At 45.2% G+C, this 16,527-nt stretch overlaps 1 protein-coding gene across 1 annotated transcript; it reads left to right on the forward strand.

The window, feature by feature from the left end:
- The first annotated feature begins 340 nt into the window (after positions 1-340).
- LOC125949911 (vascular endothelial growth factor receptor kdr-like) lies at positions 341-4,859 on the forward strand. Its single transcript, XM_049677391.1, has 9 exons — positions 341-524; positions 892-1,055; positions 1,122-1,439; positions 1,524-1,653; positions 2,008-2,159; positions 2,237-2,744; positions 2,827-2,999; positions 3,483-4,200; positions 4,276-4,859. Exons 1-9 carry the CDS (start codon positions 449-451, stop codon positions 4,443-4,445), a joined length of 2,409 nt encoding a protein of 802 aa, XP_049533348.1. The 5' UTR covers positions 341-448; the 3' UTR covers positions 4,446-4,859.
- The last annotated feature ends 11,668 nt before the right edge of the window (positions 4,860-16,527 follow it).

A 16,527-nucleotide genomic window follows, 5' to 3' on the forward strand; every position in this document is an offset into this window, starting at 1 on the left:
CATTATTAACCGTATGACTTCATTGGACGAAATGAGCAATGATGGTTGAGCACCGTATCTACAACTCTGGAACCAGATATCTAGTCCACATCCGCCAAACGCTGCACAGATTGTCGCAGAGCAGTCGCATACCGCGCATAAGCGATACCAGTACGACATATGACTCAGTTGCGTTATTATAAATAGTTGAGTTGATTTCAGAAGCATAGGCTAGAACAATTTCTACAGACCGTGCCCACTGTTCAGTTGAATATCGTACCTTTGGCAGACACGACCCAAACAAATTGTTTCAGAAGTTGCCGACCGGCGCTAAGCTAGCATTCCACAACATTCTGTGTCCAACTTTGCTATTTCAAGTGTTTTTATGTTTGGTGACAATTTATTTCATCTGGATTTGTGGGAGGATAAGTCCTGCGGTGTATTGTGTAGACTCTGATTCAGTGTCAGAATGGAAGGAACTGTGTTAATTATTACTTTGAGTATTATGAGCATAGGAATGTTTGACCAGCTCGCTTTGGTAAGAGGTAAGTTGAATGTGTGATATCCATTGAATAAGGATAAACAACCGAGTGCAGCATGTAGAAAATGATGGACATCCATGGTTGTGATCTGTGAATTGTATTGTTGCTTGTCGCTAGAATGTCAATACTACTGAGAACCAATCCGCACAACACAGCAATTGACATATTTTTTTCTACTTATCAAATAGTGTTCTCTAAACTCAATAGTCAATAGTTCCTCTATATCACTAGTGTAATGCAACGTAGTATCGGATTAGTCTTACATTTAACAATGATACATTTTTCAAGTAAATGAATATTGCAAATCTATGTACAATTACGCCAACTTATTACTCGAAATGATTTCATTTAAACAATATTCTGTAAGCAGCCCAGGACAACGCTATCAGCGATGAAGCAAATGATTCCTTTGACTTGCCTCAAATTGAGTGGTCGGTTGACGAAGTAGTGTTGGGCTATGGTGACACTTGGAATGTTTCGTGCAAATGTAATAAGCCCATCGCCTGGAAACCATTTGACCCCGAGTACAAATGGGTAAGCTTTAGGATCCATCGAATTCTGTCTTTACTGTGAGAGACTTGCACGTTAATTACTTCACAGGACCCTCCGAACATCACTGTTTCCATCTACAAGACAACGGATATCAACATGCCTTATGGAAGCGTGCTTATCATAACGAATGCATCAGCATTGATGGTTGGCCGTTACTATTGTGGGCATTTCGATAAGCTAGAGAAAGATCCAGATGAGATGGTACTGGAAAACGTCGCCAGTAGCATCTACGTTTATGTTGAAGATCCTCACCAGCTCGTGGTACCAGATCCTGTGAAATCTTATAATAATAGCGAGGGAGTCGTTGTTCTCTGTAAACCGTCATATCCTGACGTATTTCTGGAATTGTGTGACAAAACATCCCAGGTAAGCTGATCGAGGCTGTCGAAACATTATCCCAATGGCGCTTTCCGACTCCAAAGGGACTGCACTTCATTACATTATCCGCAGGAATGTGCCGCGACCCCAGATCCAACGAAAGGATTCTTCATACCAGATAATCTTGACTCTGTTCCTGCGGAGCTTTATTGTAAAGCTAATGGTATGAGCTATACTGTTTACCCAGGAGAATCCGTTAACGGTAAGTTGATTGCATAATTTACGATTACATAGTCAAGATCTTAGAATTTTTTTCACGATTGTTTCGTGTGTCAGCACTTGCAGTCTTCCAATTATACAAGATTAATTGGCAAGTGAATGAAAAATACTAGTTAAAGTGCATTGATTTTTTTGCTGCTTTTTTATTTTGCTCACTCACGCCCCACAAAGCATTACATATAGCCTTTATGTTTCTATTGGTAATATAGGGTATTTTGGGCGCATTGGTGATGATCCGATTCTTACTATTTATAGTATTTAAATATAAGATTTAGGGCTCATAAATCTTAACAGCCTTTTCTCCATATTTATCGATAACGTCTTCTCAAATTGATAGATGGATTACTAAAACCAACCATCATCAGCAATATCGGCGATATTGTTCCTATCGACAAAACCGTGCGTCTGACTTGCAGTTTCGAAGGGCCTTTGAATGTAAACATTCAAATATTGTGGAAAATGAGCCCACGCTATGAACCTGCCGAGATAGTGAGCTATTTTCCATTTCATTGGCAGATTGTAGAATCAATCTTGTCATTTCACTTATACTATCGATTTCATTCCAGGACCCCACTATCTCAGTGGGAGAACAAACTAAATCTCGCAGTCAGTGGACTCCGACGCAGATTTTCAAGCGTGATCTCATTATTCAAAAAGCTACCCAGGCGCACAGAAGAACCTATCGATGTGAAGCGATTGTAGATAACAACAATACCTACTACCACAATTTTAAGCTGCAAGTTCGCGAAACTCCTGACGACTTCGTCATACTGAGCGCAGCCCACAACCAAACGGTCGTTAATCGCAGGGTTAACAGAAATGGAGAAATGTTGCCGATTGAAATCATAATCCGATATAAATCCTATCCCGCGCTATCCATTTTTGATTCCTATCAATGGTCCAGGGACAATGGAGCCGCGATAATAACAAACGGCGATTATAAACATAATGTCACTGAGGATTATATAAACTTGAGAATCAATCAACCGACGGTGCACGATTCGGATATTTATACCTTAGTGGTTCATGCAGGAACTGCAAAGGCAATGTATAACATATCTATTTTCGTTTATGGTGAGTAGAATCTGTCAATTATAAGAAAGCATAACATGAAAGCGAATACGACGTTCTGTTTTGGTCCTTGTTTTTTTTTTAGATAAGCCTTCCCTGAGCATGCATAACATAATGGCGGCCAAAGGCGAGCCTGTTTACTTCCTGTGTGGAAGCGTGGCTTATCCTTTGCCGGAAATGTGGTTCTTTTTCCAGCCGTGTAATGAGGTACCCTGGGGAAACTGTTCGATGGTAATTGATGCAGAAGCTGAGTGGCAAGTAAGTTCCATGTGTGTCATAAACGAAATGATTGAAAATAATTTAGAAGCAAACTGTGTTTATACATTAATTGTCTTTGCAACTTCCCTTTCGCAACCAGATCGCGAGTCCATTTTCACTTCCCAAGCTCACTCGAGAAGACAAAAGTTTTATTTTCTTTCATTCCGTTTACATTTAACATACAATTCCAGTTTAGGCTAACGGTTAATGATTTACTTGCTTTCTAAATCACAATCAATCATAGTTGACTATATGCACCCGTTTGGCATTTATTGGACAAGCAAGTCACTTTATAAATAGTAATGGTATTTAAATTTTAAGATATCTCCTTAAGGTCTTTTGAAAGCAGTAAGATTTTATTGAAGATCAAACTGCAATTTCAATCAATAGTTCAAAGTGAATCATGACATAATTTCATGCTCAGATTAACGACATTTTTTAAACTGTTTAACATGTTTTCATACATTCGATCTTCATAAACAGGAAGGAACACAGGAGACGAAATTGTTGATCTGGTCAACAGTATCTTACAACTTAGTCGCCGATGAACCTGGAATCATGTACTGCAAAGCCAACAATTCCGAGGGGAATGCAATGACGCACGCTTATCTATTGTTGGAAGATGTTTCCGAGTATATAACGCTGGAAATAGTTGAACCTAAAGGGTTGATAACTGTTGGAGACAATGTTACATTTACTTGCTCTACGTTCGATACAGTTCAATACAACGTTGACGTGGTATTCGAACACAATGGAAGGGTGGACGAACGCATCGTGATACATGAAGATTCGCTGATCCACAAAGTACAACTCACACTGTACAATGTTAGTCTAAATCACACGGGAGATATTTCGTGTCATGTCATCTTTACAGATAATCACAAACTACCAGAGAAAAGATCCATTCACATGGAAGTGATAGAAGCAATAGCACCTCACTTGCGTTCAGGTGATGTCAATCAGACTCTAATCGTTCACGTATTGAAACCGATTCAACTCGTGTGTGATGTCGTTGGAGTACCTGAACCTAAGATAACGTGGTTCAAAGATGGAGAACCATTTGCATACTACATGACAAAACCAACAAACACCACATCCATCACTATTCCATACGCGAATCCTATGCACTCTGGGTTGTATGAATGCATGGCGGAAAATAAAAAAGGCAATATAACGATAACCAGAATCGTTACCGTACGAAGTAAGTTAACAGTTGACCAGTTAGTATGATCGTTTTCATAAGCTTTTTGCAAACTTTTTACATTTTACGTTCCAGGCACCGCATGGAACCAGCCGCCAATGTATGTTACGGTGGTGCTTCTCATGCTGACAATAGTGTTCGCGTTATCCTCGGTGTTCTTCTACATGATGATGAAGAAGATATCTCGTGTTTTGATTGTAAAGACTAATCATGAGCAGATCGCACCTTTACTTGAATCGTCCTAATGGTAGTTTATACAACGAAGAATCAGTTAATTACTAGGCTACACTTTTTTTACAATATCTTCACAACTTCCAAGGAATGTGTACTAACGAAGAATATGCAATAACGCATATTCATGTATAGGAGTGTATGTTTTCAGATGAACATAAAAATTAAAAAAAATTAAAACGTTATTCCTTGTGATTCCAATAAGCAATGGTACTGGATCACAAATTACGGATAGGTTGTTACTAACCAGACTAATAAAATACTATATACCAAGAATATCAGATCAGATATAGGAAAGAAAATCGCGGATCAATCACATCTTCAAAAACCGCATTTCAAAAATTCCTAACATTGCACCTTTTAAGAAACGGTAGTTTAACGAACGGATAACCAGTAGAGTTGTCGGTTGTTGGCACATACATACAAGATGAAGCTTTTTCATTAGTAAATATACTTACAACTCTGGTATAATGAAAAAAATTACTAATAAAATGCAATCAATACTAAGTTCTGGTTTTTTTGGGGCACGACATCAACGAAAAGCGATGTAAAATTATTATTTATCGTTAGGATACGAAATAGTAAAATAATAGTGTAACATTATTATCTACTCCTTGGAACCAAAAACCCATTTTTCATCAGATCGTACCATGCATTTGCCGGAATGCCAAGAAAAAACTTTCACTTGTCGTTAAGGATCTGCAAGTGTTCCCCTCTAACCTGTCGACACCAAAAACCACCCGCCATTTAGATTTATGTTCTTATGTACAATATGTTACCCCCCTAAGGCGCCCGTCCCTTCCATAAACCTCACATTTCTAACGACAAGCAACAAAAATGGTTTATTGCACATTACTACCAACGATCGCGCTGACAAGTGGTTGAGGACAAATTCTGCGACCCCCCCAAAACGTTGCCACTGGCCATCCGTAAGTGGTCATTGTTATGGCGGCAAGTTACGTTTCAGTACTCCTGTCGAACAATCCGGTAACCTGTGGCGTCCTTTCACAACCGACGATTAAAGGATGGCGATCCAACGGCGGTGCATTGGTGGTCTTGACTTGATCTGCGTTGTGCTACTGCCTGGCTAGCTAGCCTCTGGTCAGCATGGTCAGTGTTTTTGTGGGAGAATGTGAAAAAGTGAATCTCTTTGTGCGCTTGCCATTCCACTCCAGGGCATGGACGTTCCAATATCGCCGGTTCCCATGTACCCATGTACCGCCTTGGTCGCCCTTTGGCGCGGTATTTGCCGATAAACATCGGCACCAGCCGTCGGACCGCGCCATCGGACTAAACCACGATCGGTCACACAGTAAATCATAGTTTAGCCGATCGATCGGATGTTGTGCGCTTTGCTAGAGCATGTGTGATCGAAGCGAACGGCTGCTCAGTACAGGACAATCGTACACTAATGATTATAACGTTGATAAAAGAAACCTACAGCAGCTAGTGTAGCGCGTGTGTGTGTGTGAGATTGTAACCAAAAGGAACCGAAATTCCTGAGGCCCGGGACCATGCGACAGACTTTCGCGGTGTCGATGGTATCGAACTGAGCTCAAGCGTTTCGGTTGACAACCGAAGCCACCGGCAGCGCACCGTGCTTACCGGGGACAAGGATCATAAATCATCACAGCGTTGGTGGCACCAAGTCACGACATATCTGATCAGGTTCACATCTCGCCAATCACCAGCGAGTGCCGCTTCTTGCGACGTAGATCGTCTCTTTGATTTCGTCATCCTGGATGGTTTCGAATGTCATCCATCTTTACATCTTTGGGAAAAGATTCTTGTTGGCTTAGATTCCAGCTGCCATCTTAATCTTATTTTCGGTGTATAAACATGGTTTGCAAGCGAGTTTGCTCACTTTGTGACGCGAGTAGATCATGACGAAGGTCAGGCAGTCCATTCGATTAAAGTGACTCTGATGCATTGCAACTTCTTACAATACCTTTTAGACCACCCGAAACCCTATGGAACGTCTGCCAAACTCTAAACTCTAACTCTAAAGCGTGTTTCAGTTAGAATGGCCGCATATGAGGATCACTTGTCCGAAATTAAACAAAGATGCTATTTAAAGGTGGATTTTCTTGTCTTTTTTGGGGAACTTTTTGATTTCTTTAACGGAATACATAGATGCAAAATATTTCTTTTCAATTGTTCGAACATTTCCTGCGATCTTACTCATAATTTTCTGCACAATAGTCAACTTGTGCGACTAATTTTCGTTATGAGCTGGCTTATATAAATTCCTAACATATATTAGCGGCACCCCTGATGGAAAAATAGATTCTTTAATCAGGACGAATATTGGACTATTCTTGAACCGAACATATTTTAAAACCCTTGTTTGGAGACACTTTCGGAGAAATTTCGATTGATTTCAAGCCACAATGTTACAATTATTAGATTTCTCTACACAATAATAGATTTTTGCCTTATGCGCACATCTTCATTGCTCGGTTGTGAGTTCTGGATCCCTTTTTGACCATTTGATCATTGGCCTTCTCGTAAAGAAATGATCAAATCACGCTAAGAGCTCCTATGCTTGTTGAGAACTGTTCGACTGTCCATAGAATCGGGCATCTTATCGTCTGTTTTATGTTGCTAAATACAACATAACGAAATCCCAAGTAACATTTGAATTTAGTATTTGAAATGTGTTTGGAAATGGAAACAATTTTTGGGTTTTTGCTCGAGCCAAATTGAGTTTTTTTTTTTCTAGATAGTACTGATTTTTGTTCGCCTTTTGAAGCTGTGCTTCAATATTTCAACAAAAGAAACTATCATTAAATACACTAGTAGAAATAAAACGCGGTCAAATGGTCTTCCACATGTCTTCTACTGTAGCGACTCGAAAGAAATCTGCCAGACTCTAACTGAAACAAGCACATGACACACTGAACTAGGACCGGAAATGGACTAGAACGTAAACCGATGACCAATCGCTCACCGTTCGGTAACCTATCCAACCGCAGCGTCCGAAAAAATGAATCATTCATTCCCTCGACAGCGGCGTCCAACCGCGGATACGGATCCTCCGGACATCGATCGTCATCTTCATGGTCCTGCCAGCGAGAACCGACCAACCGACCAACCAGGGGCGAAGGCTACCCAATAAGGGAATCGATGATGATTTTATTCCCGAAACAACTGTATCAATCCCCTGACCGCCTCTGCTGCTGCTGCCACCCCTCCGAGCGGAATGCTCCCGTGAAGCACATTCCAAACACCTTACGCATGATGCTCGGATCCGCCAGCGATGGATAGATAATCCGTCAGAGATACGCGTGCGTTCGATACTGGTCCGGACCGAACCGGACGATGGACCGTACGGACCCCTCCCCGGCCCCTCCTAAATCAATTATATTGTCGAGAACCATCCGGTGGCCTCCGGGGGCGCCCGAATACCCATGGCGTGCGGTGCGGCCAGGTTCTCGCCGGAACGGACTCGTCGAGACGAGTTTTGGGGCCAAGGACTGCGTCTTGTGCCTTTGGCAAGTGAGTGAGTCCGCGGGGTCGTTCGATTGTCGTCCGCTTTTGGGATCGAATCCACTGAACCATAAATCCATCATCATGGTCCAATACCTCACTCCCAGCGGCCATGGCGTGCTGCGGCTAGATGTCCACCCGTCGTCCACCATTCCATCACCACCCGTCTGTGTATGTGTGTGTGTGCAGAGCCCCCTGGTAGGACACCAGCACCTCGCTCACTCGCTCCCACCTCGACAGCGCGTTGTCTTGTTTGCGTTTAACATATTCTCCCGAGTTGGTTGCCCGTTCTGGTGCTGGTGTTTGGTGATGGTCGTGGTAGTAGGTTTAGAAGGGAAAGGGAAGAGAAGAAGGTAAGGAGGTTTGACTAGGCCATCATAAAAGCAGCATACGTTCTGTGTACACGCATTTATGATGATTGACCCATCTGTTTTCCCTTCGTGGTTCGTGGTTCCGTGGCATCGCGAGGATCATCATCCTTCGCAATGATCGGAGTGAGCTCGGAGAGAGAGAAAGAAAGAGAGAAAGATTGGCCACGGCCACGGGCCTCGACATGCTGTGTTGCCAGAACCGTTTCGACAAGGTGTTTGTTTATGTCGCAACATAACGAAACGAGCAGCTTTTGGGGGGAGGGAACGGAATGGTTGGGGAAGAAACAAACGTTTGCTTTTACGATGCTGCGCCGTTGTTTCGCTCACCAGAGGAGGCCCGAGGCGCAGAGCAGATCAGACAGAGAGAGAAGGAGAGATCGATACCCCTTGGGTCACGCATTGGGAAGATACTATGTTTGTTTGTGTGTTTGAGAGAGCAACCCCATTTTATGGATCATCGAAGCCCGTTTGTTTGACTTTCCATTCGCACCCTTCCACTCCGGGACCGAGGGACCCCCCCCGGACCCTCGTGAGATTCTGATTTCTCTGATCCGACTGCTCGATCGCGTGGTGTGATGTGGACATGACCGGCCGCTGACACCCTCCCACGGTGTCCGCCCGTGGCAACAGGTGCCCCTAATGTGTGCGTCGTTGAGGTCCTGATTACTGTGGGTCGAGGGTGACGTCTGGAGAGGGGTTTTTGTTTTTGGCGACCGCAAAACCCTGAGCGTCGCGCCCGCGATCAAATCGACTTCAAATCGATCACCAATCAAAGATGGTGAGCTTCTGATACAGGTTCCTGTGCCGCTAGGAGCTACACGGATCTCGGATCGTCATCGGATCACCTCGAAGGCCAGCTCCGAGTCGGGGTCCGAGTTTCGCAATCGCGAAGGCACGGCTCCCGCTGTGCCGCTGTGCCGCTGTGGCGTCCTGTCTTCTGTCTCCTGTCTCCTGTTTGGATTGGATTTGCATAAAACTCCCTGCCCTGCCTCCACTCTTGCCGGTTCCCCTTCGATTACTAGTTTTCTGGGGCGTGTCGGAAGATCGATTGGTACCGCAAGGGGTTTGATACCCCGGGCGGGGGGGAGGACTGATGAGGAGAGGTGACAACCACCACAGGAGTGACGTACGAGAAAGGAGCTGCCTGAGCGTGCGCTGATTGTGAGCATCGGAATTCAATCGAAAGCCATCATCATCATCAGCAGCAGCAGGAGCATGATCACCGATCAGCCATCAAGGTTGGCACCCGATCATCGGTCGAGTTTATCCGCGACGGGTTTATCCGTGTTGCGATCCGTGCGAGCTGTCGAATGTCTCAATAAGCCCCCTGCGTGCGTGCGGCCATTGTGCCCGGGGATTGGAGCCTAGCGATCAAGAGCGCGATAAACCGACGACGTCGACGTCACATAGCGCACGATACTCACCGCTGCTGCTAGTAGTTGGAGTTGGAAGCTTATTGGAACCTTTCGCGTCCACCGCACACACCGCGTGGTACCTGACGATGACCCAGAAAGTCAACCTTCCCACGTCGAGTGCTGGAACTGGAGAGTTGACGCACTCCAGCTAACCTCAGAAATCTAAATGGTGTCCTCAAGCAGCGCAGTGCACCGCGAAACAAATGACACGGAACGAAGATGGGGAAGAACCGAAGAGAGAGGACGATTTCCATCTTATTGGCCATTTCTCCAATTTCACAGGACCGCAGGAGTCGGTCGGACGAGCCCAAACAACAGGTGAGTGAAGGTGAAGGCGAAGAATGGAGAGAGAGAGAAGGCAGATGGTAAGGGACACCTAAAACCTATAGGAATCCAATATTTCCTATGACAAATAGTTATCGTTAAAGTTATGATAATGAAGTCATTAAGATTAAAATATCGAATTATAGTTGTCGCTAGTCGCTGGCTGGGATCCCCGGGGAGGGGAACAGCCCTCCTTGGATCACCGTCGCTTTTCGCTTGGCCTTATTTGCCTCTCTCTCTTCCTCTCTTCTTGCGAGAGGCTTGCTGCGATAGAACGAACTAACCTCAATCCATGGCAACGCGCACACGACGACGACGACGACGACGGTATGATGATGCATCTGTCAAAATGGCCGGTTTGCCGGGGGTTCTGGTCGCACCATAACCTCAACTTCCGCTTCGCGATCTCCGCACACTCCGCGGGTGGACAAAAAAACGGTCGGTGACGGTTTTTCTTTCTAATCGCGGCCACTTTCTCTCCCCACCATTCCTCAAAACGTTGCGTCGCTGGGGAAGAGTTGTTTCTTTTTTTGTTGTTTTTGGTCAAAACACTCCCTAAACATACCTTCGCGTGACAACTTGTGAACGTGAAACGCTGTGCCAGGCCAACCGTTACTCGATTGGTGATCGCGGAGCGGAGGAAAGCGGAGGCGTTTTATTCCTTTAATTTGTCCCGCACCTCAGCCGGCTGACGTTCCCACAAACCCGTCGTCGGAACTCAGCTTCTCTCTGCCGCTGATAATACCTCCCACAGCAGCAGCAACAGCAGCAACAGCAGCAGCAGCTGCGCAGCTCACCTTTGCGACCTCACACCGGGCACATACGTGTGTGTGTGTGTGTGTCCACGGGAGGGAAAATATTGTTTGCTGCCGCCGTTGCCGCCAGTCGCAGTCGCCGACGATTCCTCTCGATCGCGTCGCTGCTGCTCGCTAATCCAGTAGAACTGGTAGAGGAGATGCTGTGCTCACGGAGCCGATGTCTCGACGTGTACGCCCGTGGTGTACGGACAAAGGGTGTTTGGTGGTGAGGGTGGCTGATGGCGGTTCCATCGGCTTCATCGCTCGCTTCAACCTTTATCGCAAAGCTATAAATCTTCCATAGACAAAACAAAAGAATGCATGTAAGCGCATAACTTAAGGGTCTTGTGCGGTGCGGTGATGGCGATGGTGGTGTGTTGTGCGACGACTGCGGGACCGCCACGGGTTTCTCATTGCTGCTCCCTTCTCGATGCCAGCTGGCGGCCGTGCTGTATCGTCGAGTGGACCCCCCTCTCCCTTTGGCAGGAGGAGGTGGCCGCCCAGAGGTACCGGAACTATTAACAACATTTTAGCGTAATAAAGCTCGGGCAGCGTGCGAGCGACCGCGTCACCGGCGTCCCGGGTCCTTCCTTTGGTTGGTTTGGGCCCAATATTGTTAGATCCCGTCGTGTGTCCCCGGGTGTGTAAATATTATGAGCTTTCGACGACCGTCGCTAACCGCAACCAGCTGCAGAGGAAGGTCCAAGATGAATCTCTAGGAGACAGAGGAAGAGTCCAGACCGCGGCATTCGTACGAGTGTGTGTGTGTGTGGGAGCAAACGCAGTGCGAAGGTGTCAAGAACGCACTTCAAATGGTGGTGGTGGCCGCGGTATTCGCAATTCGCACTTTCTACGCCTTTAGACACACACACACACACACACACACACAACACAAACACCACAAACACCTCACATACTGAGCTGGTCCGGACCTTTTGGCCAGCGAGCCGTACGACTGGGTCGAGAGCAAGTAGTGCCCCCCCTTTGAAGTGCGGTCACTCCTGCTTCAAGCTGTTTCGAGGCTCTTCTCTTCCGAGAGGAAGGTCAAGCATTTTCCCAAGTGAATGAATGAGTTGAAGCGTTTGGAAAGCGCCAGATGCGACCCCCGGGCGGAAAACCGGTCAGTGTGACAATGATTGCGTGGAATGCGTGAGCTCGTGAGCTTCTTTCGGCCAGTTGGTGATAGCGAGAAGTTGATTAGGGCGGATTGTCAAGCGTATTGATGCGGAGAGTTCTATAGCTTAAAGTGGTGGTAGTTAAGGAGTACTTTTTTTAGTTCAACGATCAAGACAGTTACTACCAATCTAATGTATCTCAGCATACATTACGTCAAATAATTCATTTTGATTACTTATAATACATTTATAAGGTTTTGTAAGTGTAAAATCTATAAGATCATTCCAAGAAAACCCGTGCCACCTGTTATTTAGATGATCTTAATGGGGTTTATAGGTAGAAGTTCAACCAGAGTGAATGCATTGACACTGACATTCCTAAAGACAATGACCATGATCTTCTACCGATCAGACTCTTTTTTCTGGTTTATGTTGTTCTTTTGGTTCTGGTTAAGCACTAGTGGCTGTTAGTAGCTCATCATTGCAATTGATACAGACTGCTAAATATAATTTATAGGTAGTATGTTATTCATTACCTACGGCAAATTCTCAGTGGTGCTTCTAATTTTGGATGTTCTTTAGGCATGATTTACACTTCATAAAATACGAGATAGTGGATTAATTCGTATGGTGGATCCTCCTCATAATGTATATTGTTCTTAATGCAAATAAGATCTACAAGTGATTCTGAAGAACAGAATACCAAAAGATCATCAAACAAGTCAAAAGTTGAACAATACGTAATTCTCTGGCATTTTCATTGACTGTTTTTTTTTCTAAAATTATCTAAATCTTTGGTTTTTTCACGAGTATATCAATACCAAAAAAAAGAAATTTCGTTCAGTTTCTCAACATTTGCCTTTTCACAATAAAATCTAATCTAATAATCATAACAGTAGATTAAGATATTTAAAGACAAGAGACGCGATCTACTTTAGGTTAACTCTGATTAAGACTCATCAAAACCGCAATTTCCTTTAAAAAAAAGATCTATGATTGGTTCACTTGAAATACCATGGAGTTTTCACAAATACTGGATAGGAATAACTTTAGGAAAACAGGAGATCTATAAGAAACACCTTCCTTCAACATCAATCCAATTCTATAAAACGGTTTCAAAACAATAGATTTCTATTCAATAACAACAACTAGCGTGTTTTGTATAAAATGTAAAGGCAAAGTAAGTCGCGATCAACAACAATGGAAGGATAATTCATTATAAGGCAAAATCTTTATTTTTGGCCTTTTACTAACAAACCTACTAAAAGCAATAAAATCTATTTGCAGATCTTGTAGTAGATCGTTGCCTCTGGTCTGCCCTCAGGTGTCAAATAAGTCGTTCATCTTTTATTTTAAACTTTATAAACCCTTTAAATACAATATGTAACTATAGAAACAAATAAAAGAGCAAACGGTGCAACTGACTAAACGTCCAAATCAGCATCAAACCACGACCGCTTGACATGAACTCAAAGGCTATCAAAACCGCCGGGAGCACAACCGACCGGAATCGGGTACCGTAATCGGTACAATCTGACGCCAATGTTCCGAATCTCCTTGCACACAAACGCGTCCACACACACATTGCCGCCTACCGATAGCGCACCACCACCATCCTGAAACGCAACCGACTAGCGACACGGTTCAAAAAAAACCTGATGGAACCGCGTCCCCGATTCAGCTTCCCCGCCGCCAGGACACGAAGCGAAGCTGGCGGCGGTGCGAAGGTTGCTGCTCAAACCACGAGCTCCAGTCCTGAAGCCGCGGTGCTCTGCTGGTGCTCCATCTTTGCACTCCGGATAAGCGCAAGGAATTTGAGCAGGAAATCGATCGAACGAACGATCGAAGCTCTGGCTCCGCGCGATCGTGAGAACGTAAACCGCGGGAGTCCGTCCGTTGTTGTCCCTGCGTCATGCAACCGGTGGTGGCCCCGATTTCGCGTTCTTGCACCGATCACCATTCTGCTTCTGCTGGTTTGCTCGGTCGCGGCGCAGGAGGAGGAAAAGAATTGAGGTGACCGCTACATAATGCATCATATTCCTTCGGTCTCCAGGTGAGTTACAGGCACAACAACACACACAAGCGTACGCATCGCGGACAGTCGCAACCACCGTGTACGCACGTACACGCAGCGCAGGTTGAAGTCGCGTTAATCGTTGACCCAATCCTCAGTGTCTGGGACGCTTTGGACGAAGAGTCAAACCAAACAAAGCGAATACAAGAGAGAGAGAAAGAGAGATAGGCATTAAGAGTGCAAAGCGAAGGACCTCAAATGCGGACCACATCGGAGTGCGGATGTGGTGTGAACAAACGACTTCAAAATTGTCTCATTAGGCCCCCGATATCGCACTCGCCGAATCGGACGTCAATGTGCCTGCGACACTTCGGAGAACTGGCGTTGGCGGCAGGCGAATGCCGTTCCACCTCGATCTTCCTTCCTCTCGACACACACACGCACGCACACACACACACGCAAACAGGCGCATACAAAAAGGCAGGAACAGGTTAGCTGCGAGGTTACCGCCTTGTGTCCCATAAACAGTCTAATGACAAACCGGGCGCACCGAGTGCACGGCAGTGGCTCGGGAACACAAAACAATCAAATCAAGATATGAAACCGCGCGAAAAGCGGACCGCGGAAGGGGAGAGGGACGGGAACTGGAAGATGCGTCGCGCGAGTCCCGCAGTCAAGGGCCACCGTGGCCCCAGCCTTCCTTCCTTCTGATCTTGTGCCGCACATCTCCGGGAATATCGCGCCCCCTCAAGCAACATGTATGTGTTTGTGTGTGTGTATCGAGACGGAAGAAAGTTTGCGTCCCAAAGGAAAGGGGCCGAGGTCACACTTCAAACTCCAACACACGCCTGTCGGAGTGTTTGGCCACTCGCCGAGGCTCGCCGGGCCTCTAATCTTGACATGTCGCTTCGCGTCCCGGTCCAGAAGAAAAGCGCGCCAGGGCTATTAACTTCGGCTCCAACACCACCTTCGCTGTAATGTGTGTGTGTGTGTGTGTGTGTGTGTGTGTGTGTGTGTGTGTGTGTGTGTGTGTGTGCACTGATGTGTATGTGTGTGTGTGTGTGTGTGTGTGTGTGTGTGTGTGTGTGTGTTTGTGGATGTAAAGAATCTGGGCAAAACACCATCCTCGTCCTCGCTGAAGGGTCTGGTCCTCGGCAGGGGTGCGATCGTGCCGTGGTTTGGCATGTGGACAGGAAGGAGGAGGCTGCCATCCATCCCCATCCTCGCTCCGGGAGGATGGCAGCAATACCTATCGCAAATACATCATTTTATATTATACCCTGACCCACCCAACCCACCCAACCCACCCACCCACATGCACACATACTCCCGCCGTTTCGCTTCTGCTGATCCTCCCCCGAGGTGCCGTTTGTTTCCCGTTCCGCCGTTCCGTGGCGGCGTGACATCTCGGTGGCATGGTTGTGGCGTGGCCACAACCAAACCAAAACCGAACCAAACCGACCAACCGGTACGACGTTACCGATGGTACTTGGCAGGGTACAGGAAACAGTATTGTGATCCCATTCCATGCCCTATGCATCTCAGTAACCGATGATAAACTGCTTTCTCATGGCCAACTACCTGGTGATGATAAAAACAAACTGGTATTTTATCGAAAAGATGCCTAGACTCAATCCCTGTTATTGTGAACTAAAATTAAGATGATGCAAATTTGTGAGCAAAGGTAACAAACTGAAAGCTATTTGACAAATTAGTAAATCAAATACTTTTGGCAAGGATAGTTTATTATAGGATGAGTGTCTATCAGTTAGAACAATATTTAATACAAGGTGCCAGAGCATCTCGCGTACTTCGAGCAATCACGGCAATCTACAAATGATGGTTTGGTTATTGTGATATCTTTTATCAGTAAGCACAAGCCTTGGTTGTTCAATCATGTGCTGCACTTTTGTCAATCTAGAGCTTAATTGAAAATCAGTTACATCGAACTCAACTCTAAAGAGATACTGAACCAAAAATATACCCAAGATTTGTTCTGAGCCCAATTTTACTATGCAGTACAAGTTTTCAAATTCAATCAAGGCAACTGAACAAATTCAATATGGTTCACCTGCTGTCGTGAATTTGAATTACAAGTCCATGTCCAAGTATCAACACGGACGTAGGTAATAAACGTATTCTTGGGCGTAGTCCATGGATTTAAAGAATGATTCGTGACACAATACTTGGTAGGGCACTTGAATGCATGATAAGATTTGGAAATTCGTACCCGTAAATGTTTAAATTTGCGTCTAAACATCCCTGTTTTCAAAATTACACTATCCTGCCAGTCCGTAAAAGACGTCTAAGCTTCAAATACTTTCAAGAGCTAACAAAATGACCAAAAACAAATCTACGGAGAAAAAAAACTTTAAACAAATGTGCTTAACTGATATGAAAATATAATGTACTCCAGTTAGGAGCAGAGCCTCCAGGTGGATTCAGCTCGCACGGGGACATGTTTAACGTGCCGTATCAAAACACATATAAAAAAATTAATGGCACCAGAACAATGATTGCTCTTCTTTTCCTTCTCCCTCCTTATCCGCTTCCCTTCCCTTCTGCCCACAC

The sequence above is a fragment of the Anopheles darlingi genome, chromosome 2, assembly GCF_943734745.1.
Source record: "Anopheles darlingi chromosome 2, idAnoDarlMG_H_01, whole genome shotgun sequence".
NCBI lineage: Eukaryota > Metazoa > Arthropoda > Insecta > Diptera > Culicidae > Anopheles > Anopheles darlingi.